The sequence below is a fragment of the Cryptotermes secundus genome, unplaced genomic scaffold (assembly GCF_002891405.2).
Source record: "Cryptotermes secundus unplaced genomic scaffold, Csec_1.0 scaffold5, whole genome shotgun sequence".
Classification (NCBI taxonomy): domain Eukaryota; kingdom Metazoa; phylum Arthropoda; class Insecta; order Blattodea; family Kalotermitidae; genus Cryptotermes; species Cryptotermes secundus.
In genome coordinates, this window is record NW_019724742.1 from 2,536,983 (window position 1) to 2,563,207 (window position 26,225).

Genomic DNA, 26,225 nt, shown 5'->3' on the forward strand with positions numbered 1-26,225 from the left:
TCTGCACCCCTTGGGGCGCGCTTATGCTGTTGATATTTATCACGGTGACAGACGCACAGCCATGTTATGGCTAGCTCTGCATTAGTGTCCTCTAGAACTGTTCGCTCGCTAATGGATAGGCATCCAAAATGATTTTACCTTCTTTACAATGGTACAGTATTTCAACTAGAAACACTGATCATCTGTCAAAATAACTTCGCCTTTTAATTAGATTAGTTAACACGAGTTTCCACTACTGAAATAGAATAAACGATACGCGTTCACCAAATATAATTAAACGATTAATATATTAACAACATTTAACGAAGACATGCGATGCCGTGTAGCTTGGCATAAGTTCACCGACATGAAGAAGGAGGCAGTACGTTCTTCCGAAACGTCCGTGAACTTCTGCCAAGCTACACGGCGTCAACTCAATGGGCGGCATTCTTCAAGGTCGCAGCTGTAAGAACCTCAGAACCGAAATATAATGCATCTTGATTATGCATGTGTGGAGCCTGTTATAAAGCATAATCCAAATTTTATATATTAAAAATAATAATCTCTAATTACACCTTAGTTTATACAAGAAATGGTACAGAATTAGCCTATTTCACTGCAACACTTTACTTTATCAAATCATAAATTTTCCAACTCTCCTCATAACTCACCCAGTACCCTTGCTGTAACCATGGCGATGGATAAGCTCGTTGCTGGTGAACGTGGCAGATAACAAGAAATTTATATTAAACAGTCACTAATCGCGTGACCAAGGTTCACTAAATGAATTCCACATTACTATTACTGGTCTGTATCACAAAATATTTCATAACAGAGGGTGCTATCGAAGCAGACCCATGTGACGTAGGTAATTCTGTTCTGTGAAATGGACGACGTGTCTTAGACTGACGGAAAGGAAGTTACGTCACAGTTTCCGTAACTTCAACAACAGTGAATTTCTTTCTTAAGTACTTCTAAGTAAATCACTTTCACAGATATCACACTATATTTATGATTACAATTTTAATCTTAATTTAAGACGTACATCACCATAAATTTGAAAACAATCAAAGATAATCCTTGTAGTTAGTCAAATTAAAAACTGTAACATCATTTAAGAAATTTAGAATTATTAAACGAAATGCGAAGTAAAACTGTTTGCTTCAAAACTGATCAATAATTTTAGAAATGTCATAAAAACTATTACGACATTTATGACCAAGTGTTTTTAGATCTAATTATGAATCCATGAGTTATGTATCTCCTTCAGATTGAGAAATACACCGATTTCAAATCGAGGGGCTAAGATATCAGCCACCACAAAGCCTTTAGATTATTATTATTAATATTATGACTATTATTATTGTCATTAACATCATCATCATGCCCTACATATATTAAATTGTATTTGTTTCATATGTCTACATTGTTTATTTTCCTTTGCTGGCCCTGTAATTGGCTCTTGTAGCTGTTGAGTTAGCACGTTAAAACAAATAATGGTGTGGAATTAACATGATTATTTTTAATCTCTGAGGAATGAGGAAAGTAAAGGTACGTGTAGTGTGTACGTCTCTAAAACTACCTCACATAAACAAGTCAGCAGCAATAAAGTGCAAGATTTATATTCCATTACCTCTTAAATTGTTATTCATCGTTCACCTGTACGTAAGGCATCGAAGTTTAAGTTACTTCTGACCATTTCGCAACTTTACGGTTTAACTAACCACAGTTTAGTGCAATAATATCATCAATTAAGAAAACAACAGCTTAAGTCTATTAACAAAATTGACTAAGTAAGTTTCATCTCGCAACATCAATTCTCCTATTCCGGTGTTTATCCAGAATAACTGAGTGAAATGACGAAAGTCCTGTCTCAGGATATCTGGTGCCTCATCCGAGACTTGAACCAAGCACCTCCCGACTATGAACCAAAAGCATTACCACTCCGCCAGTGTGAGGATATGGACTGGAACCAAGGGATTTAGGGTAGGGTCCTTTTGGCAAAAAGATAATGGAATTTTGGTTTCTATGAAAGGTTGTAATTCTGAGTGCAACAGCAGGCAATGGTTTGTGTGGGCCTAGATCAAATTAATATCACCATATCTGGCCATCAGCTTTATTTTAAAAACCGCAATTACTTAACAAAGTAAGTTTCGAAATCGTTATACCAAATTTTGTTTGGGCTTCTGTATTGTCGGAATGATAATATATCTGCAAGCAACGTGACGCCAATTAGGTCAATTAGAGCTGAGTAGATACTGTTCTGACGTCACCCTGGAAGACTTGGTCATTACAAGAATTCGGCTACTTGGAGAATGCTATTGAAAAGCACATTCCTTCTCCATTGCCAAAAAAAAAATGCTCCATTGATCTAACAATAGTAAAATTAAGGCAAGGATATATAAAAATTGTCCCTGTGTTTAGCTAATTCAGCACTACACCATGAACATGTATGGGGAAGTGGAGGTAGAGATCTACACATTCTTATCCTCGGCACTAGACGGAGGTGAGTGGTTGAATCGACACCTCGGCCGTTTTAACAATGGAGGGGGGGGGGGAAATCCAACGTTTCCCATTGGATACTGGGCTGGCTGAGCCTCAGACCCAGTCTAGACGCTGTGAAGAAAGGAAACGTCTTTTGCCCTTGTCGAGAATCGAATCTCAGCCCGTAGCTTTGCCGACTGAGCTATCCCGACCTCCCAGTAAAAGATATGTAATTCTTTAAATGACATCGTTAATAAGCGGCTTAATGAAGGAGGGACAGGTAAGACTTCTAATGAAAGGTAGATATGTAAGAATATTATTTTGAATTTTGTTGAAATTCCTGATTTAGTAAAACCACTGTTTATTTATTCATTTTCAGTCCTAAGATGAACAGAATACGAAGGGAAACTAGACGCTATATACTTTCAATATAAGCAATGTCGTTAAATAAACACCTTAAGAAACGAAAGAAAACTTCATTTCGATCTTGGTTCCAAAGTACACGTGCTTTAAACTGCGGTTTAAGCTTTATATTGAGAAGCAAACTCTCTGTCCTTGTTCGAGAGACAGGCAGGTGTGATCTGCTAATCCGATTCAAAAACATTCATAAATTTTCTATCATATATGTTAATATTTCCCCTTACCTATCGAGACGTAAACCGTATCTTTGTACGAAGCAGCAGTTGACGGCATTGGTAACCTGTAGAGAACCAGTCTTCTCGCCAGCGAAATAAATGTCCAGGTTTCAATCAATCAAGCATCGAATGAAGGAGATTGCAACCAACACTCGTAACACACAGTAGTGGATAAACAACACCAGCATCAACGAAGCACTCTACAAAAATGGTGTCGGGAAACCCGACGCATGAAACTAACTTGACAGTCTCATTGTAATGTCTTTCTCTCTTCTATACTACCATATCTGCAGTGCAGAAGAATGATTGAGGAGGACGGAGATACCACTGAGCAGCAAACCTGGGAAATACCAGACGAGCCAGACCCAGCACTGTGTGTGTTATGTTGCAGACTGGCTGTAGTACTTACACAGCTGTGTTATGAACATAGACCCCCCCCCCACACCCGCAAGTCGAAATTTCCATCACTTCAGAAACCACAAAAGAAATTCACCATAAAAAAGCTGCTTCATTTCATCCACCCAGCACAAGCCCCAAAAGAACAAAAACGCTGCAAATCTGCGGGAATCCCTCATGACAGGAGCACATAAAATTACGTATCTTTAATTAATTAACTCCATTAAGTGCAGCCCTTCATTAGAAGCGAACAACTGCGCAGCAACTCAAGACTTTCTCAACATTTTATGGAACCCGAAGGTTCATTACCGTGTTCACAAGAGCCATCCACTGGTCCCTACCTGAGCCACATCACTACCTACGTTCACCTCTCTAACATTCGCCGTTTTAGACTGGTCATTCAAGATGTGTCGTAGCGTAGTTGGGTGAGACACTATCCTACAAGCTGGAAGGTTGTGGGTTCGATTCCCGACAAGGCCACTGGATGTTTTCAATTAACCTAATCCTTCCAGCCCTGGGTCGACTCAGCCTCTCACAGAAATGAGTACCAGGAATCGTCCTGGGGTAAACGTCGGCCGGAGTTTAAGGCTGAAAACCTCACCGTCATCTATGAGCCGATTGTCTGCAAAATGTGGGAGCCTTGACGTCTCACAACCATATGGGCCTCAATGGCCTATTACAGGGATAACTTCAATTTTTCACTTCACCTCTCTTCGGTCCAAATATACTCCTCAGCACCTGTTCTCAAACACTCTCAGTCTGTTTTCCACTTTTAATGTCAGATACCCAAGTTTCGCATCCATACAAAACCAAAGGCAAAATTCTAGTTTCGTGTAGTGTCATTTTTAAGTTCATAGACAGAAAACGAGAAGACAAAAGTTCGAGGTCGAACGGTAGCAAGCATTAGCCGAATACAGTCTTCTCTTAATTTCCTCCTGAATAAAATTTTGATTTGTTCCCAAATTGTTTAAAAGTGGCACATTTTGAAAGGTAGTTGTATTCTGTTATGAATTTGCCCTCAATCTGGTGACGAGACAGCAACATATACTTTTTTATTGCTAGTGGGGTGGGACTAAGTCCCTTGTACTGCGGCCACTTCTGGCCTATTGTACCAGCCCCAGATGATATGTGAGGGTAATTGTGTAGCAATTGGTGGAATGAAGATTGGCAGGGGAAATCGAAGTACTCGGAGAAAACCTGCCCCAGCGCCACTTTGTCCACCACAAATCTCCGGGACTGAACCCGGGCCGCAGCGGTGGGAAGCCAGCGACTAACCGCTTGAGCTATGGCGCGGCCAACATATATTTGGTTCTCTCTGTTCACTTCTAGGGTAACTCCCTACTGGCGTCAATTACAGTTTCTGTGTGGTTCTTTATGGTATCTATATTATCACCCAGTAGATTCACATCATCAGCATAGACCAACGGCTGATGTGCCCTGTGTAATATCAGCCCACCTAGTTTTCCTGGCCCTACAAACGTTTACCCATACAGAATTTACTACAGGCTTCATTTAAATACATTTTAATAAGTCTAAGAGTTTCATGAGTAACTCAAACTCTATTAGAATATTGTATAATACTTCCCTGCCGGTCACGGTAGCCGAGCAATCTAAGGCATGCCCTGTCTTTGCTCGCTCGGAAGCCGAGATCGTGGGTTCGAATCCCACTCAGGGCATGGATGTTAATTTGTGTGTGTGCGTTTTTCTGTGTTTGTATACAGGTAGAGGCCTTGGGACGAGGTGATCACCCGCCCAAGGAGTCCTACCGAATGTGTAAGATCTAGAAAAACCGAAGTGAACGGAGAAGTTCATGGAGGTAGGCCTAGGCCCACTGGGGCTGTAGTGCCAAGGAAAAAAATAATACTTCCCTCCTAACTGAATCATAGGCTTTCTCGATGTCTACGAGTAGCTGATGTACTGTCTCATCGTACTCCCACTTTTCTCTGGTAGCTGACGAATATGAAAAAAAGAAAACTGATGAGTAGTTGATCTGTTACGTCGAAACCCACACTGATTATCCCTAATAATTGTCTCTACGTATGTATTTGACCTTGAGCGGAGAATATTATATAAAATCTTGTATGAAGTTGATAAGAATGATACCCCTCTGTAAGCACTAGTCAGTTTTATAGCACGCTAACAGATTCCTTCCACTGTTGAGTAAATTCTTCCTTACTCCAGGTATAATTAATGAGTTTACGGCACTCAGGCTATAATGTTTTGCCCCCCGCTTGAATCAGCTCTGCCGGATTTTGATCATTACCTGGTGATATATATTTTTTCCAATTTGCAATTTACTTACTTACTTACTTATGGAGCTGAGCCCTTCTTGAGTAGCCGCCAATTGTGCAGCTATTCAAGAATTTCCCGGCATTTTATGGAACCCGAAGGTTTATTAGCGTGTTCACAAGAACCCTCCACTGCTCCCTATCCTGAGCCAGAGCAATCCAACTCATACGATCCCATCCCATCAGATCAGTCCAATTCATCCCATCCCATCCTCTCTCTCTAAGATCCACTTTAATCTTGTCCACCAACCTACGCCTTGGTCTTCCCAGTGGTCTTTTTCCCTCTGGCTTTCCCACCAATATCCTATATGCATTCCTCTTCTTCCCCATTCGTGCTACATGCCCTTCCCACCTCATCCTCTTTGACTTGATCATTCTAATTATACTTGGAAAAGAGTACAAGTTACTCCAGTTTGCAATAGCAATTAAAAACAGAGAAGGACTAGGCTTGGGTACTAACGGATCAGCTGCATGTATTTCTATCTGCGTAACATCACTGGGAGAAGCTGTTCTTCTGCCTGTTCACTTCACCACCCGCTACTCTTCTTTGCCTCCTGTCTCATTCATTTCTTTTGATTGAACATTTCCGTATGAAATTTGTGCGTTGATTGTTTACTCACTGCCAGTCTATCCCTAACTTTTGCACCGCCAGATGCTGCTCAGCATAACAATCTGTTCCCCTGAAAGATCGCACGTCGAGTGCACCTGCATTCCGTCTCCTGTCTATCAAGATATGATTACATTCACTGAGTTTCTTACGTACAAAAAGAAACAGTACCCAATTCATGATTCTTATTCGTCTTCCCTCATAATAATGTATATTCACTTGCTGGTTCGGTGCCACCTCCGTCCCATCTGACCTCCTGCAATCCCACTAATTCTAACTTATATTTCTCTCACAACTGCCATGAGCGAATCTGTCCTACACAGACTTCTTGCATTCCACGTACCACCTCTCATGTCCACTTTCCCTAGTGTAAGTCGTTTATCCAAAGAGTCCTTCCAACTAGGAGGAACTTTGTGACATTTCAACCTTATTTTCCACCGCGAGGAGTTCTTAGCCCCGCGCCAAGCCCCCAAGATGGACAGCCACTCCTTGTCGGCTTTCCGCAACTGCTTATACAACATATTCTCAGCTATACTCCATTTCTGGAGGCTGGCTCCTCCGCCCGTAAACTGAGGACGCCCCATGCCATCGTGACAACAGGCCCACTTAGTAAAGTAAAAAAGCATAGCTATCTCTGTAGCAGGCCGTGAAGGCCCATAGGGTTGTGAGGGTCCCACATTATCCAGACAAACGGCTCAAAGATGGCGGCAAGGTTGCCAGCCTTACGCGCCGGCCGCGCTTTACTCCACAGGAAAATTATTTAATTAATTCATGGTACTCATTTCTGTTAGAGGCTGAGTCGATCCTAGGGCCATAGTGCGGCAGGATGGATTAGGTCAACTGAAAAAAAATCCATTGATCTCATTGGGACTTGAACCCGCGACCTTCCGGCTTGTAACATAGCCCCTCAACCAACTACTCTACCGCGTGCCCCGCACTTAACATGAATTACGTAACTTTAGTGCCGAAAATGGAGGTTAACACCAGATTGGGTCTTTGTTTAGCTACCCTTGTGCAGCTGACACAAAAAATCCCTTCATTTTTAAATGCGAAAAAATTTAAATACATTTTTATTAAAACTGCTACCTTCTGAAATCTGCCACCGTAATTTTTATACGCTGAAAATATGAACTATAGATTCCTACGAAATGTTAACACCAATCTGGCAGACATCACCTCACGTTCAAGAAGACCGCGATCCTAATATTTACTGCCCTGGGAATGCAGATCAAACATACCGCATTTTATTTATGTTTGGTTTAAACAGGCTAAGGAACCTGTCAGTACGTGAGAACACGTACACAGCGTGCAAGGTAAGACGATAGCTTCAGCGCTTCTCCTAACTTGTCTAATTGCCACCAATCCATATTAAACAGTGAACAGGGTTACGCCTTCATTCTTCTGATGGCGCAATTTCCAGTACACAGCTGCCATCTGTGTAAGAACAAGGACATTATTACGGGTGAGAATGCCATATGCACATAGACACAAGACACAAACTCAGTCACAGAGCGTCTAACTATATAAATATGGACTGACATTGTCGGGCGAATGATACAAAGATCCAGCCGAAATTTTCTGTAATTTTTAAAAAGGAAATAAAATCTGAAAACGAAGTGGTCGACAATTATATCAATATAGGGGAGACAGTAAGTGATAAAGAATTTTGGTTGGGGACCATTTGGGAAATGTCTACTTGGACGAGAGATGAGATGGGAGGATAACACTGACCGTTTGAAGGACGAATTTCTTCTAAACATAAATTAAAAATTCAACGCCCGTCTCGCAGAAAACCCATTGCGTCTACATTAGAGAGACCACATGGTTAAGGCTGTTTGGGGAAATAATCTCGCTTTATTCTGAGAATAATACAGAAGGCGTGAATACGGTCAGTGGGCGAAATGCAGACGTCTTCAATGTCAAAGCAGCTGTTACATAAACTGTACATCGTGTCCCCTCTGCCCATGTAAACTGAATGTTAGAGACTGGTTGTGAGAGTGAGTGAGGGTGGATTCGACTGGCTCAGGATTGTATTCTGCTTCCAAAGAGTAAGAGAAGTTAATTTTGAATGTACTCTGTGATACAGATAATGTTACTCTTATCAAGGGGGCACGGAGTTGGTTGAGGCAAAATGCTACAAGCAGAAATTTCGCGGGTTCGACTCACGATGAGGTCATTGGAATTTTCAATTAACCTAATCCTCCCAGCCGCAATATAGCCCTGGGGTCGACTCAGCCTCTAGCAGAAATGAGTACCAGGTATCTTCCTGGCGGTAAAAGGTGGCCGGCGCGTGAGGCTGACAACCTCACCACCATATGTGAGCCGACTGTCTAGAAAATGTGGGAGCCTCGATGTCTCACAACCCTATGGGCCTCAACGGCCTGTTATAGGGATAGCATTTCTAATATTTGAAAATTCCCACGGCAATGAAATTGTGAATGTGACGCCACATTCTGACTAAGTAACAGCCGCCATTTTCAGTGTTTATTGCATATATGGCCGATAAACCATCAGGAAGCCATATGGCAAAGATACATTCCTCGAGTTAACGTGAAATTTCCCATGACACATATCCATTACGTAACGAAATGTGTAAATGAACATAACTTCCAGCGTACCGGTATAGTTTGTTTCTGACCTTCTGATTTCTTGAAAACCGGAGCGATGACACATAATGGGAAATACAACACGAATGGATAAGTTAAGTGACAAACCGACTGAATTTCTCATACGAAATTCGTGAAAAAACATCAGCAGCACAGCAACACACATCTGCACCTGAGACGGAACGAGCACAATAAAATTAAATTAACCGAAACTGCATTGAGCAGAACCCTTCCTAACTTAGTACTTGTTCCTATTCTTGTTAATTCAAGTTCAGTGCTGTAACGTGATCATCTCCACACCGTCTCTTCCACTCACTCACTTGGCTGCCCATACAATATTTTCACGTGTAGGGGCGACCTATAAGACAGATATTGGATTGGATGATTGAATTTATTGCACCTTACACATTCACACAACTCCTGACTACAGGCAACACAGTGCTACCGCTATTCTACACACTTTGCAGTTCACCGTTACACACGAACTTGAGTTCTCAGTCTTCACTAGTCGTATCCTGGCAACGGATACACGTCAAGTTCTCTTTGCACAGTCTAATTCTGTTCTTGTCACTTCTTCTCAATCGCCTTCGATAGCCATCTCCCGAACTCGCCCAATTCTATCCCAAGCTCATATCCCGGCAGGCTGGCGTCTCAAAGCTCAACCCTTTACTTCCGACTCGACTACTCTGCGTCTACTGCTTCGTCTAATATTCTCTGCTCCTTCGCGCCTACTGACTGTGCCATTCTATAATACGTCGGCACGGACTCCATGGAAAACACCGTTTTCTTTTGTTTACTGGTCCGTTACGTAGAGATGGAAGTGCTTCTATGGTCGCGTGTGTCGTCGTCTTTTCCCCTCAAATTCTGCAGCCCGAAGACAATGTTAAGTCCCATGTTTCATTATTTGCATCTGCAAAGCCGTTGACCCTGTATCGTCGAATTGCCGCTGCACTTCTGAGTGCCACGGCCATGACCAATTGCATTCCCTCCTACTGACCTTGTTTATATCTCTGAGAACGTCATTCCACACTACAGTACACAATATCAATCTGTATTGATTTATTCCTTTTATCAAACTTCAGGCCTTACTGTAGCAAACCGAGCCACTGTTCCCATTCTGTTGCCGTACCCTTAAGGTAAGTTCTGCATCTCTTGGTTGAAACATAACTGCTTTGGCAATCTCAGTTCTAGCCTCCAACAGTGTTCCACACGAAGGGCTTAAAGTTATATTTAAATGTTTAGTGATCACTTATACCACCGCTTCACGGGTGCAGCAAGAAGTGTATACCATCTCTGCAACACAGCAATGAAATGTAACGCATTCCAGGCGACTTGGCAGAATCACTGACTGCTGGATTCAGACTGTGTACTCTTACTTACTTACTTACTTACTAAGTGGCGCTGGGGCAGGTTTTCTCCGAGTACTTCGGTTTCTCCTGCCAATCTTCATTCCACCAATTGCTCCAAAAACACCCTCACCTATCGTCTGGGGCTGGTACAATAGGCCAGAAGTGGCCGCAGTACAAGGGACTTAGTCCCACCCCACTAGCAATAAGAAAAAATAATACTCACTAACTCACTTACTTAGTTAGTTAGTTATTAGAGTGGTCCATTGTGCTTCCCTATATGATTTCTACCAGCCTCTATATCCTACCGGTACTGGTGCTTACCATCAGTCCCGCCAAGCCAGCGAGACCGGCTCTACTGGCTGAGAAGTATCTATAATGCTTTCCCCATCTACCGGAGGTATTAGTGACTGCTGTTGAACGGCAAACGTCCGCAATTTTGCTCAGTGACCTCCTTTGGAGGTATGAGGTTCTTTTACGTGCCGTAAAGCTACGACACGGGACCCACGGCTTAAAGTCCCTCCCGGAGGACTTGTTCCCTGAATTTTTCCGCCCTTAAAAATTCGACGACCTCCGCCGGGTATTTGAACCCGCGTACTACGAGTCATGAGGTGGGAACGTTACCTCTAGACTACGGAGGCCGCTAACTCACTTACTTATGGAGCTGAGCCCTTCTTGAGAAGAAGCCAAATCTGCAGCTATTCAAGAATTTCCCAACATTTTATGGAACCCGAAGGTTCATTATCCTGTTCACAAGAGCCCTCCATTGGTCCGTATCCTAAGAAAGGCCAATCAAATGCATACCATCCCATCCTATGTCTCTAGGATCCATTTAAATATTATTCACCCACCTGCGTCTTGGTCTTCCCAGTGGTTCTTTCTCTCTGACTTTCCCACCAATATCCTATATGCATTACTATTCTCTCCCTTTCGTTCTACATGCCCTGCTCACCTCATGCTCCTTGACTTGATCATTCAGATTGTGTACACAGCACGGAAAATGTCGTGCATTTGGATTTCCTGGCAAAATGCAAGCCTCAATATTATTTCCTTTCACGTTACTGCCATTGCCACGAGCTTGTTCACGGCAATGTGACAATGGTGCATCAAGGTTATTCAATATATCGAGCAATGTTTCTGCCAGACCTTTGCCTGTAATGTCTGACACGTGGAAAAGGCCAAGGAAGTATTCTGCAACTTCGATTTCATTTGAAGAAGTGTCTACAGTCCTCAGCAATACACTGTGTCCCTCCTTGTGGCTGCTGTATGGGGTACACTCTCCACAATACTCGAGTATTATCTGTTTGCAAAAATTCTGCCCTTTATCGCACTAAGAATTTCGTCTGACACTGTTTGGAAACAAAATGGCCTTATATTGAAGCTCGTCGAACGCGATCAGCCATTGTTGAATCGTTCTTAGCCATTAGCAAAACTCGGTCCAAAGCATTTCCAGTTGCTGGGCTGGCTAAGGAAGATGTCTTTGATGCGAAATAAAATTATTTTAAATAATTTTTCCAAAACTAACCTCCAACTCTTCAACTTACTCTCAGTTGTATCTTGATTTGCTTCATCAATCAAGCATGAAGTTCGAATCCTGTTTGCAAGTTCTTTACGCCTGCAGATGTTTGTGACAAGATTTCGACGTACTTCGTGAGATCTTAAAACTTTCGAAAGGCCTTGCCAGACTCTGAATCCACACGATATCAGGGAATCACTGTTAGAATTGGATAAATTGAAACACAAGCAAAACACAGCACCTGGGTTTGGCGAATATATGAGACAAGTTTGCGTTATCTTCTCATTGTCTGGAAACTGACAGAAATATTAATTCACAGAATTACTGGGTTTTGGACTTTTTCCATGGTCCGGAAATCTAGGTAATAGAGGACACTCTAGGTAATAGATGACAGGACGTTTCGAAAACCGGATCTGTTTCCGTCTTCAGGTGAGAAATGGAGACACCTACTCAGTTGGGCCCCTTAGAAAGAGCTAATCTCAACCACAATCACTGAAATATTAACGTAAGCGGAAACAACGTTATGTTTCTTAATCTGCTGGAAAACGCAGGTTCTGACTGGAAACATCCAGAGGTCCAAGTTTCACACCTGAAAATTGTCATCTATTACAGATCGGCTAAACATTGAAATTTCGATGTGCATGGTGTTTCAGTTATACGCAGTTCACTGGACTGTTCTAGAAAGGTGCTATTTTCTTCCTGTGATGTTTCTTTTGAGAGTAACTAGTGAAAATTCTTTAATGTTTATCCCAGTTGTCACTGGAGCTAAAACTGTTGTTTTGAGAATTTAATTTAAGACCCTTTGTTTGCGAACTCTTCCTGTTCCCATTTTCTTTTGATTGCTGTAAACTGAAAGATCAAATTGCTGTAGTTTCTTTTATTGCTAGTGGGGTGGGACTAAGTCCCTTGCACTGCGGCCACTTCTGGCCTATTGTATCAGCCCCAGATGATAGGTGAGGGTGACTGTGGAGCAATTGGTGGAATGAAGATTAGCAAGGGAAACCGAAGTACTCGGAGAAAACCTGCCCCAGCGCCACTTTGTCCACCACAAATGCCACTTGACCAGACCCGGGATCGAACCCGGGCCGCCGCGGTGGGAAGTCAGCGACTAACCGCCTGAGCTGTGGCGAGGCCTAAATTCCTATAGTTGATAAACATCGTTCACTGCCCGTTTCTTCACTTGCACCACTTCGTAGTTGCATGTGTAAATTAGATTATCTGTGACTTGGTTTACGCTTTGCAGTACGTAAACAAATTCTGTTTGTCTACTTGAGCTTATAAATCGACGCGTACCAAGTTGTTTTGGGAAGTACATGGGGAATTAAATCTCGCACTGCATTGTATAATAATGACTGCGAATGTGTGAACGATTATCATTATTTATAATGTTATTTGTGCTACAACAGAAAACTCTCTTCGCTCTGCGAAACCTAACCTTTAATTTGACATGTGCTCATTGCTCATCGTCTACTGCGCAACACATGTGTTCTCTTCCGGAAATACATAATCGATTGTTCAGTGATGGATTTCAGAAACTCCATGAGAGCATATTCGATATAATCGATCTTAATTAAAATTCATTTTCGGCAAGAAATTCAATGGGAATTCTTTTACATCAAATTTTAAGCAAGTGAACTTTTTAAAAACCTATTTTTTTGCCGTTTGGACGCCCCAAAACAGCAGGGACCACGCAGTGCCTGTGATTGAGGTATCCTTAAGGCGCGTCCACATTACTCGTGCTGGTGCGTCAGAAGCTTACTGCTGCCGGAAAATCAGGATCTGGAGCTGATATCTGTTGTGAAGAAACGCGAAGGCTTTGTATGCAAACCAGTTTGGGCGTCCACTTCGTCAGCTCCAGATCCTGATTTTCCGGCAGCAGTAAGCTTCTGACGCACGAGTACGAGTAATGTGGACGCGCCTTTAGACAGGTCCTGGTGTCTTATGTGCCATCACTGCAGCCCAAATTGTAGGATCTATATTTTTGAACACACTTTCAATTCAGAGATGAATGTCAAGGACGTTCTTCGGCCCAATTTTTGGATCATTACGTAGAAAGAGCAGCAACATGGTGTTACAGGACACATTGCTATTTAGTTCATTAACGTCTTAAACGAGGTGTGTGAAAAGAGACTGAAAGCCACGGATTGCAGTTTGCAAGGCCTCCACACTTATAGCCCTGTGATTCTCATCTGCGAGGAAACATTATAGACGAGTCTGTTCAAACAGTCCCGACACATTGAAAGCATAGAATTTGTGAAATAATTGCATCTATCGCGGTCAGTGAAAGCAAACAAGCGTAAGTGAACTCTTTTCAACAAATTTAGCCTCGCTTAAGAGCAGAAAGGATACATTTCCAGCACCTACTGGGATGGCATGTTCTTCTAAATAATTTATTTACTTTAAGAAATGCACGTCCAAGTTTATTATGTGTGACGTACAGTATTGGGAGCCAAGCTAGACCCTGTTTCCTCGGGACGTAAGGTCTATGGTCCCGGCCTACAAGCCGATGGTACACGTCAGGTGATTGGGTCTTTCGAAAAAAAAAAAGAGAAAGAAAGAAAGAAAGAAAGAAAGAAAGAAAGTCCTGCTGTACCCTAGATCTGGTAGCGGATGCAACCAAAAAGGTCGGGGTGCGTGGGGAATGTGTTTTAAATGGATCAAACGAAAGTGGCTAAGAAAGTTTTCAGAGTCAACCAGCCGATAATCGAGAAGTTTGTAAGATGGTTAGAAGATGAGGAAAATGAAGAGATGAAGACAAATAACAAAGAAATGCGGATATCTGCCTTGAAAGTGGCAAAGGTTCTTACAGGCCCATGATCCCAGATAATTTGAAATCCATATTTCGCCGCTAGACAGAGACACGTGTTAATCTAGTCTAATCTTGATATTGTGTGGGAGTCACATTTTGGTCGGTAAATATTCGTGACAGTTGAATTGTTGACGTTTTCAGTTGTTTAGATGCTACTTGCTTACAACGTCAAAACTGCTCATCTCGAAATCGGTTCATTCTGAGAAATATTACTTGTTATCTGAGACGGATGTTCGCTCAAGGGAATGTGCAGTCTTTCTCATAAATATTTTACATGCACTTTTTGTGAAAATGCAGCAATTCCACAGGGGGTTTGAGTCCGGTAGTCCCGGACAGCCACGGTGATGATAACTCCGGACATGTCACATTGCATGATGTTATATTACAGATAATAATAATACTATCATTAGACTCTCAGAATTCGAGGGTAAAATTACAGGGAGGGGTGGGTGGAAGGACACGTATATGAAACAAGCTTTTCACAGATTAATAAAGGAGGTTAGGTCCGTGCGCGAAGTCGCTAAATGTTCATTGTACTAAGAAGTTCACTTCACGATAAGTCGAAGATAATGAGAATGGTAAGCAAAGGAAAACTGAAGCCAAAATCGCACAGATTTCAAAGCACTTTTCCAGAAGGGATAGGAACAATATTGATGAGTCATATTAAAGAACTACAGAGAAGTTTAATGCCCTTTATAAGGAAGTAGCCTTAAAACTGATATGCGATTCGGAGGAAGAACTGCGCATTCTCCACACATTTAATGACGAAACATGTTCTAAGGAAAATATTTTTCTCTCAGTTTATGTATACAGATCCTTGCCTATGCTTGCGAAATGCTGAATTTACAAGTTTAAAGAAACAGTTATTGTTGCAATAATAATGAACATACGGACGAACTTCTTACAACAACTAAAACACACACCCAATTTTCCAGTCAGTTGTGCCTTCGTGAGTCGTTTCTTAGTAATGCTTCGGACAATGGGAAATTCCTCCGCCTCTGAACTGTCTTCTCGTTGCATCCTTTTAGCCTCCGGTTGGTCCACGCTACGTAACTTAGGGCTTACTGGAATCACCGGCTTCTGTAGTTCCGTTAATGTTTCGTACCAATCCGTTTCTACGGAAACCTGATTACTGAACTGTTGCATAGCAGCGGACGATTGCTGGACTGCGATTGAAGACTAGAGTGTTGGATGTCCGCATCTTTAAACCTTTTTAACGGCGGGCGAACCAATGGCCGTTGCGGGTGCCGTGCTCCGCGCTGATCGGCTAACGCTTAATTCAATGTGGGCGGCTTCCACAGCAGTAAGATTCAACAAATTCATATCTTATTATATTTTCCAAAACCTAATGATCTGACGAAGAAATATATCATTCTTCTCTGTCTCGGATATTAAACGGGACCATGATGTGCCCGCATCAACAGTGAAGTTCTCTCTCCGAGTAGCAAAGAGCATATAACATCCATGTCCATTACGAATGCCCCTGGACAAATTTCTGTACATATCTTCGCTTTTATGTAAGCAAGAAGTGATCAGAGACTCGTGTTAAATGCACCTCTTGCGGCTGTTACCCAAGAAAATGCGAGATGAAAGGCGAATGCTTCTTGCTTGTTCAAAATCACTTTTTAGGCATGTTAAACCCTTGCCAGATAATCCTGTACTTCCAGTAGCAGATGGTAACGGAAATCATGAAGATTTGCACTTCATCAGTTTTGCCTGAAATACTTTCGCTTACTAATTATTTCATCAGGAAGACTTACAAGTCGCAGCATTTTGACAAAACGCATATGATGCCGCTCAATTTCGCATAAGGCCAAGCCTGCAAATCGCGGAGGAAAGAAAATCAAGGCTTGACGATAAGTGAGAATGACATGGCAGGTCTTGTTGATTGAAGCATTCATTAGAGTATGATGAAATGATCTGGCAAGAGACGGGCTTTCTTGCACGGGGATATACACGTCGAATAAAAAGGTTTTCATATTTTACCTTCTCAAGTGACGCAAATATTTCATTCCGTAAAGGTCAAAGTGTCTCTTCTGACGATGGAGGTACTGACAGTCGTTTCCTGTCAACTGTGCAGAAAACGGGGGGGGGGATGGAAGTCAGCATAGCTTAAAGCCAATCAGGAGAACCAGCGCTGAAAATGATATTCTGACCGTAGGTCATCAAAAATTCCTGGGAGAGAAAAAAAAGCCAACGAAACAAGAACCAGGAACAGACTGGAACGAACAAACATTCAACAAAGAAAGGGAAAAGATGTAAGAAAGATTGCATTTGGAAGGGAAGCCGTGACGGGCAGAAGAGAAGACGTGGAGCATGATGTGTGAAGTCATTTCCGGAAGATAGATTCATTGTGCCAGATGTACGGGGTGGACACACAGAATTTGGGCTGACTGCGGAGAACTCGCCGCTAACTCTCTGTGTGACTTCCGTACATATGCCGCGTGAGCACATGCTGAATTTACACGATCAGAAGATATCATTGGTAATATGAGAGGCCGGAATTCCAACAAAACCAAACATCTCATCCTTTGGCAGGTTCTTACTTGAGGTTCCTCTTACTTTTAATATATTTATAATAATTTTGTTCCTGAATATATCAGATTCGTATGTACACCAATTTATACAACATTTAATTACTGACAAGCTCACTAACGCTCACTAATGACACAAGAAAAGTCGAAAGGTACCGGATTTCCCCCCACCTACAGAGTAGGCGCAGTTGGTTGAGGCACCGCCCATGTATTCAGAGTCGAAGTGGAAAAAGAGCAAATACAGCAAGGAAGTGCGCTCTGATTGTTAGTTGCTTACCTGCCTTACTCTCCAACATTGAAGATGGAGGCAGTACGTTTTTCCGAAAAGTACGTGAATTTCTATAGAACTACACGCCGTCAGGGCCCCTTCAAAAATGGGCCTACAGTCGCATAAAATTATGTTTATGTGCAGCATGGGCTGCCACTCCGCTCCATATAACCCAGTAATCAGGAAACTTCCTTCGTGTTCCCTAGAGCTACACAATGTCCGGATCGGATCAGAAATGGACGCCCTTTACTGAAATGATCTTCACAGGCGTACGATTTTCGCCTATTTTCCTTTTATGATAAAATAAAAGGAGGCTTATGCGATCACACTGCTGTTTGTGTCTCTGTCCCTTCTAATGTTGTTAGGTAACGGCTCATAAACACGTTACAGGGGCAACAATTATATACATAACAATAGAAAAATTGTAAACACAGTGTCTTCTATGCGCTCCGTGTTGTAACATGCGGGTTCGAATATCTCCGCCGCAACCCTGCGAGTCGTAGGAGGCGACGAAAAGGGAGCCCTGGTATAATTGGCCAACCAGTTCCCGGGGGCATAAATACGGGAACCTGGCCTTCCAGGTTGTGGGGGTCTCGAATCTGAGACAGTAAAATGTGGTCATGAGTCCCGCGGGACACGGACCTGAGAGTGACGGCGCTGGCGAGGACCAACAACAGCTGTAAACGACAGACTCACACTCTCGTGAGAGAGGATATAAGACAAGGACTCTAACCGCAAGTGTTCAGTTGGAAAATAAAATTATTGGTCGTGAGACTCAAGGGGCTTGTCGCAAGTCGTGAAGTAACTTTGGCTCTGTGAGGTCGCGCCATACCTCAAGCGGTTAGTGGCTGACTCCCACCGCGGCGGCCCGGGTTCGATCCCGGGTCTGGTCAAGCGGGATTTGTGGTGGACAAAGTGACGCTGAGGCAGGTTTTCTCCGAGTACTTCGGTTTCCCCTGCCATTCTTCATTCCACCAAATTCTCCATCATCATAATCACCTGTGGGCAGGCTACAATAGGCCAATCAGTGGCTGCCGTGCCGATTGGACCCAGTTCGACTCCACCCCCCACTAAGCGAATTAACTCTGGCTCTGACTCTGAAAGTAGGTCATTAGTTCTTCTACTTGGGACCGTCTCACGACTCACTCACAGTCGTGAGAAAGAAAAATATGATCGTGGGTCCAGCGGGCCCTAAACCAGAAATGACTGTGCTGGTGAAGGCCGGCAGCAATTCACCGGTCGCTGGCGACAAAACTTCTTGTATGTTTATTCATTTAGCTGAGTTAAGCTCTAATACACAGAGCCCAGCATTCCCTTTTGCCGTCTTATCGCGGTATATGGCTCTTCTTTATCTACTTCTCTTAATGTAGTTTAGCTGATCCCTAGGTCCTTATCACCATCTCGTGAATTGTTAATCTTTCTTACTCCGTTTTTCACACACACTTAAGCTTAGGCAAACATTCTTCTGTGGCGCGAGTTGTTATTGCTCTGTATACTGAGTTTACACTTATTATTGGCCGCTCCTTACGTGACGTTCTTCTCCGCTTTTTCGTTTTCGTACAGTGTAACAAACAGCGCAGCGCGTCGTCGTCTGACTGACAGAGGGGACCCAGTTTTGTGCTAAGTTTGGTTATTTTAAAAGGTATTATTTGGGCGCGTACACAGTGACGGTTGCTAATTTTATTCATCGCATTCTAAATAATCTTTATATTATTCAACACAGTAAAATATTAGTCATATATCCCAATAAATAAACGCAGAAAAATAAATTTAATACAAAATAAACTAGAGATTAAAGGGCTCTGATGATGGTGGATAACACACAGAATTACTGGGTTTCTGGGGATTTTTCCATCGTCCGGAATTCAGGAAATAGAAAACACGACGTTTCGGAAAGTATTTCCTAGAATTCAGGATGATGAGAAAAATAAAAAGAACCTAATAATTCTGTACAAAATAAACTAATTGAAAATAATACATTTATTATCAGTATTTTATCCATCAACATAAAATAATAATTTATCACTGAAATTACTAAGAACAATTATTGGATATTTATTTAGGAGTATAGACCATAACCCCATATATTCATATATGGGCTGGACAAAATAATGTACGTACTTCTTTATCAATATAGTGTTCAAGCACCTGTTCCTTCAATACGGCTGCGGTCCTTCTTGGAATCGACTCATACGAGTTTTGATCAGTCTCTAGAGGAATTTTACACCATTCTTCTTGAAGAACAACTTCAAGTTGGTTTAGAAATGTTGGAGGTGGGAACCTGTTCCTCACTCCAGTCTGCAAGACTGATCGGAGTGGTTCAGTGATGTTCAGATGTGCTGATTATGCTGGCCAGGGAAGAACCGAAGTTCACCTTCAAACCACGACTGAACAGTTCGAGCCGTGTGAATGGGGGCACTGTCGGAAATGACGTCTGGATCATGGGATGCACATGATTACCCAACCTGTCCACGTAATCCGTTGCAATAATTCGGCCAGAAAGGGTAACAGTGGGACCAGCAGAACACTGTACCACGATGTTGCTGACCAAACCATCACAGCGCATTCCCCGTGTTGCCATGTTGGAATGAGGCATTCTTGGGTGTTCTCCACACGTCAACGCTTCCTGATGTATGGAACAGCGAGAAGGGAGACTCGTCTGGTCATAACGCGCGCGTTTCCAGTTGACTGATATCCAGGTTTTATGGTCGTGACGCCATTGTTTACGCATCTGAGCATTGCTTTCAATAATCAGAGGTTTAGCAATTGCAGACCTACCGTGGAGTTTGGATTTGTGAAGCTCACGTCGGACAGTTTTTGCGGAAACGGGGTCTTCGAGATGAATATTCCATTCTCTTGTCCTCTCACTTGTGTTGCAGTAGTTCTGTGGTTTTTGGAAACAGTCCTCAATCTCTTTCTGACAATGCTGATTTTCGCCCACTGTTCCTCTTCGTTGATTTTGTTTTCCCATGATTCGTGCATGCCGACATAACCTTAAAAACTGTAACTCTCGATACTCCTAATAACGTGGCAGTGTCTGCGACAGAGGCTTCAGCGATATTGGGACATGACGCCTGAAAGCCGGAATATCACCATCTGCTAGGCAACGCTTGCTGAACACAAGATTACCGTGAGAACCGACAGGACGACAGAGGACAATTAACTGTTCGATGTGGTGTCTTCTATGCGGGCCGCCTAGCAGTTATAAAAGACAGTGGATGCGTGAATTCAAGAGGACCAGATGTTCAGAATTCGACAGACTATACAGAAACATTCAGAGCATTCGTCAGACTGACGCCGTTAAGGAGATGAATGTGTGAGCTGTTACAATTGTAAAGAGGTGCCAATCAACCCGATCATCAAATCTAGAATTCATTATTATTAGTCACACTAACCCCTTGCACGTGACAGTATTATAGATTCACAATACATTTAAATCAATATCGAAATATAAATATTTTGATTTAAAATACCGATAATCAAATATAAATGAAATTCTAGATCATTTAATTAATCGAAATCAACAGAATACGGCAAGGATTGATCAGCGTCAAAAGCATAACGTCATATACTCTGAAATTCTGACAACATTGTTAAACAAATCATAAAGAAATAAATACAGGGGAAAGGCTGGAAGATTTACCCCATTGTCCCAGAGACTTGCGTCATCACGTTTCTTTTGTTCCCTCGACTGGTTTGTATAGTGACTGCTAATCTACGTTCCACTGTGCCGTAAATCTACAAACACGTGATAAAAGCTTGATGGATTTATTTCACGTTGCTTAATGACATTTTAACAGCTAGGATTATATAGCAACGATCCCAGGGCGATTAGGAGAACGCCTTTCTCTTGCAGTACTTTGTTCGGAGAGTTGATTGGTGGGAACCAGAAAATTACGAGAGGTCAATCAGGAAGACGCGAGTGTCGTCAGATTCTTTTGCGCAGACTCACATCGCACGATGCAAAACACGTAAAGAAGAAGATAAGCCAGCCGTGAAGTAGCTACGTGGATGATTACATCAAGACGCACTTAATATCTGGACACTTCAGCGTCGAATGGTAAGAAGGCAGAAGTCGTGGCCTATTCGAGTTTATCTCAGAATTTGTCTGGAGTGGTTAGGAAAGCTACAAGAAAGCTGAGACCGCATAGCTGGTGTCTGGGCCTTTTTAAAGCAGTCCTAGCGTCTGTCGATGCTCCAGTCCGTTCGGTGAAGCGTTCTGATTGCAACGTGCACGGCCGGTGTTACCGAAAGGAAGGTTGCATGAAACGTTACCTGATAGAAGACAGGAGCAGGAATAGCACAGTCGGCATTAGTGACTGGCTACTGGCTGGATGACCGAGTGGTAGGATTTCCAGTTCCGGTAGGGGCATTTCTTTTTCTCCATGTTGTCCAGACCGGTCCTGGAGCGCACCTACCTTCTTATCCAACGGGGACCCGGCTGCTCTTTCCCCGGGGATAAAGCGGCCGGGGCGTGAAGCTGACCACTCACCTACAACTAGTGCCGAAGTGAAGAAAACATGGATCTATACATCCATTTCCCTATAGGCCTTCATGGTGTAGTGCTTAAATAGTTAAGCACAGGGACAACTTTACCCTTTTTACCTGACCTCATACAAGCCTTCCTTTACCCTAAAGAAGAGGGAGCGCAAGCAATTGTGCTCTGTAGTCCTGAGGGATTCGTAGCAACAGAATTAACAGCCCTTCACGGGATTGTTTCTTGAAGGGAAAATTCCTTCTTCTCTATCTCTATCAAACGCCGTACTGAAGGGACAGAGTGGGACAGACGGACTGAAACACTATGGCGACCATGTATAGATACATTATACAATAGGCCACGACTAATTCCTTCCATATTCCTAATTTCCGAACACTCTCTTATTCCACAGCGCATAGCTGATTCCGTTTGTGGGGGTGACCGCCTCTTGAGAACCCAAAGTCCTCCCGGTTAGTCAAGTAATTTTACTTCCTTCAGCGGCCGCGACATTTCGTTACCGTCTTCAGAAATTTCCGTCAATGAACCCAACCCTGAGCCTACAGAGCTTACTCATTCTAGATGAATGTAGTAGCAGCCACCCTTCGTCTACACGTATTCTGGTTTTCCTACCAAAACTGCACATGTACAAAGTACTTTTCTACCCCTTCATGCATGCTCCATGTAATACCGATTTCGTCACTCTTGATCTACCGACGCTCTTACAATATAGTGGTAGATAACAAGTGACTATCGTTTTCATCCTCCTACTTGCAGTAACTGAGGAAAATCACGAAGAGCCTCTCTCAGGCTAGACGATAAAATATTTAAAGCGTCCTTGAAAGACTAAGAAACGACCAAAGGAAACATACGTAATCTTTGGGAGTTCCTAACAGAAATCAGAACACCTACTTTACTTGTTCATCGTATCCTAGTCCCAGTCATTTATATACCTATTGTTGTTGTTATTAATAAGTCGCGCATCTTAGAAGCGACAATGACTCGCTTAAATTCCAAATTAAGAAATTACGTAGAAAGTTTTATCAGCCTCAGGGATCATTGACCCTCAGGGTCGGTCTATAGGAAAACATGGAAATAGCTGACTCAACTAAAGCAGTCCTGCTTCGGAATCCTGCCAGGATCTACGTTGCAGTTGCAGTTTCTGGCTCTTCACACATTGCCTCACCTTCAAGGGAATCTGCTGAAAGAGGATTTACCCTGAAGGCCGCCTGAGGTTTCTACCTTGCAGGAAAACTCGGCTGGTTTCGAAACTTACACCTACAAGAAGTAGACAGCCAGTGGTGGCCCTCCCCTGCGACAAACACTGTCGAGCCTCGTCAGCGGTCTCTCGTCGGTGTGCGCAACTCCGCTTCATTGCCAGTCATTTCGAAGAAGGAAAGGTTCAAGGCTCTTTTCGTATCCAGATTTAGCGCTGAAGTCGCTGCTGAAGTTGCGGAAAAGCTTCTGAAGTAGAAATTAAGCCCGAAGAACTTGGTCTGCACAAGACTTAAAACTAAATTTAACGCTTATGCACCTTTCCCAGTTTTCTTGATTGAAGACAGTTTCAACTTATCAGGATCACTGGGGTTTAGCTTGCGGGGCGCCTAATTGCTCTTTTTGTGCTCTACTGAGAGGTGCTCAAGTGCACCCATCGCTGGAGACGGTTCTCTCGCCAATGGTTCTAGTCGGGGGCGTGGAGGTAGCCCTGACTCCTCCCAAGAATGGTTTTGATCCACAGAAATTTCAATATTTTTCCTTAAAATGTCAGAGGACTTAGAACCAAATGTAGTGGGTTCACGGACGGTGTTTGCTTTTCTAATCACAAAATGACACGATCTTTTGTCATAACATTTTCCCTGCCTGTTTGTCTGAATTCCGCGCTGACAGAGATTATTTAAATTCGCACATAACTCGTTGCGGTGGAGTGCTAATTGCGGTTTCAAATTTATTAAGGGCCAACGCGGGGAGACATGACATTGAAACTACTAAGAAATGTTGTGTGGATTGAAATTTCCGTCAGCGACAATTTCAGTCTACTAATAGGAAATCATTGCCGGTCGCGGTAGCCGAGCGGTCTAAGGCATGCACTGTCTTCCCTCGCTTGAAAACCGGTATCGTGGGTTCGAATCGCACTCAGGGCATGGACGTTTAGTTTGTGTGTGTGCGTTTTTCTGTGTTTGTGTACAGTTAGAGGCCTTGCGACGAGCTGATCACCCGCCCAAGGAGTCCTACCGAATGTGTAAGATCTAGAAAAACCGAAGTGAACGGAGAAGTTCATGGAGGTAGGCATAGGCCCACTGGGGCTGTAGTGCCAAGGAAAAAAAATAGGAAATCATTACTTTCTTCCTCATTGTAATGTCATACTTACTGACAATTACTTTCACTTTTTGGAACAGAATTTGAATTCATATCAGTCTGGTAGTCATATTAGTTGGGTTTAATGGGTCTAACTGCGGTCGGAGCCGATTTCACTGGCCGAAAGGTCTAAGGCATCAACTGTCTTCGCTCGTTCGAATGCTGGGATCGTAGTTTCGAATCCTACTCAAGGCATGGATGTCTGTGTGCATTTAAACTGTGTTTATGTTGTTCTGTGCGTAGTAAACGGCCTTGCTATGGGCTGATCCCCCTTCAAAGGGGTCCTACAGACTCTTTAAAAATGAAGACACTGAAAAAGAGGCCAAAGTCCATCAAAAGAACTATAGCACCATAGTTAGATAGAACTAAGCAGCCTCCGTAGTCTAGAGGTAACGTTCCCACCTCATGACTCGTGGTACGCGGGTTCAAATACCCGGCGGAGGTCGTCGAATTTTTAAGGGCGGAAAAATTCAGGGAACAAGTCCTCCGGGAGGGACTTTAAGCTGTGTGTCTCGTGTCGTAACTTTACGGCAAGTAAAAGAACTTCATATCCCCAAAGGGGATCACTGAGCCAAATTCCAGGACGTTTCCCGCCCAAAAACAGTCTCTAAGGCCTCTGATAGATGGGGGAAGCATTATAGATACCGCTAAGCAAGTGGCCGAACTCGCTTGCTCGGCGGGACTGATGGTACGCACCATTTATCGGTAGGGTAAAGAGACTGGTAGAATATCATAGAGGGAAGCACAATAGATCAAACTGGTTGCGGTGCATGGGGAAACCCACCCTCTCTAAATAACTAACTAAATAACTAGATAGAACTGTGGTTGGATTAATGGCGCCGGTTCTAAACTCTTTCTACTACAAAACAAAAACAAAAAATTCCTTGATCTTAATCCGCAAGCGAACTATATCGATCGAGCGACAGCAGCTTGTCGGCGAAGTTAGTGCCAACTTTTGCGGATAGAGGGTGTCGCGTGGTCAGCGCAATGAATCCCCACGGCCGTTAATTTCGGTTTTCTAGACCGGAGCCGTTATTTCCTTGAAATAGCTCCTCAGTTATCTTCACGAGTCTGAGTGGACCCCGTTCCAGACCCATTGCTTCTCAGAAAATCTGGTAGCGCCGGGAATCGAGCCCGGACCTCTGGATCTATAACCAGGAACTCTGACCACTAGACCACAGAGGCGGTCACTCTTGCTACTACAACATAATCAAATGAAACTCAATTAACATGGTCACTTGCTTTCTCCATCTTTGTCAATGCAACATCTCTGTCATAAGTAATGCACTACTAGAGTCAACAGTCTCAAGTATTAGCCGCTGCCGTCATGTCTCCCTGACCCCTCATCGGAGCTATGCTCAAGGGAATTTCCTCTTGGTCAGCAGCATTTTACGTCGTTCTGACTGGTCTTGTGTTCTAAATGAAAATTCCGTGACGTTACATATTTTACAATTTGAAAAAAAGTAAAGCTATCCCTATACCAGGCCGTGAAGGCCCATATGGTTGTGAGACGTTGAGGGTCCCACATTATCTAGGCAATCGGCTCAAAGATGGCGGTAAGGTTGTCAGCCTTACGCGCCGGCCGAGCTTTACTCCTCAGGAAAATTATTTAATTAATTCCTGGTACCCATTTCTGTTAGAGGCTGAGTCGACCGGAAGTATTAGGTCAATTGGAAAGAATCCAATGACCTCATCGGGACTTGAACCCGCGACCTTCCGGCTTGTAGCATAGTGCCTCAAACAACTACGCTACCGCGTGCCCCTCCTTGTATAAAATCAAAAAATTCTACATTTCCGCATTGTTTTTCTGATTCTTTAGAAATACTGTACGTATTATGAAGAAAAATCAGCACTTCAGAAGATATAAAAATCAAAATCTGAAAAGAAAAAACTATATGTCTTTTTCAGTCCAGAACCTTCTGTATTCT

At 43.0% G+C, this 26,225-nt stretch overlaps 1 protein-coding gene across 3 annotated transcripts in view; it reads right to left on the reverse strand.

Moving 5' to 3' along the window:
• LOC111862695 (NF-kappa-B inhibitor cactus) overlaps positions 1 to 26,225 on the reverse strand; it is a 134,215-nt gene that overhangs the window by 63,357 nt on the left and 44,633 nt on the right. Inside the window, exon 1 of one of the 3 annotated variants that reach the window (XM_023848289.2) lies at positions 3,108 to 3,399. The exons of 1 other annotated variant lie outside the window; for it this stretch is intronic. In XM_023848289.2, the coding sequence (XP_023704057.1) occupies positions 3,108 to 3,156 (49 nt within the window). In that variant the 5' untranslated portion in view covers positions 3,157 to 3,399. Of the gene's footprint in view, positions 1 to 650; positions 874 to 3,107; positions 3,400 to 26,225 lie in introns of those variants that run through there. One more of the 3 variants, XM_023848290.2, reaches the window with a different exon arrangement.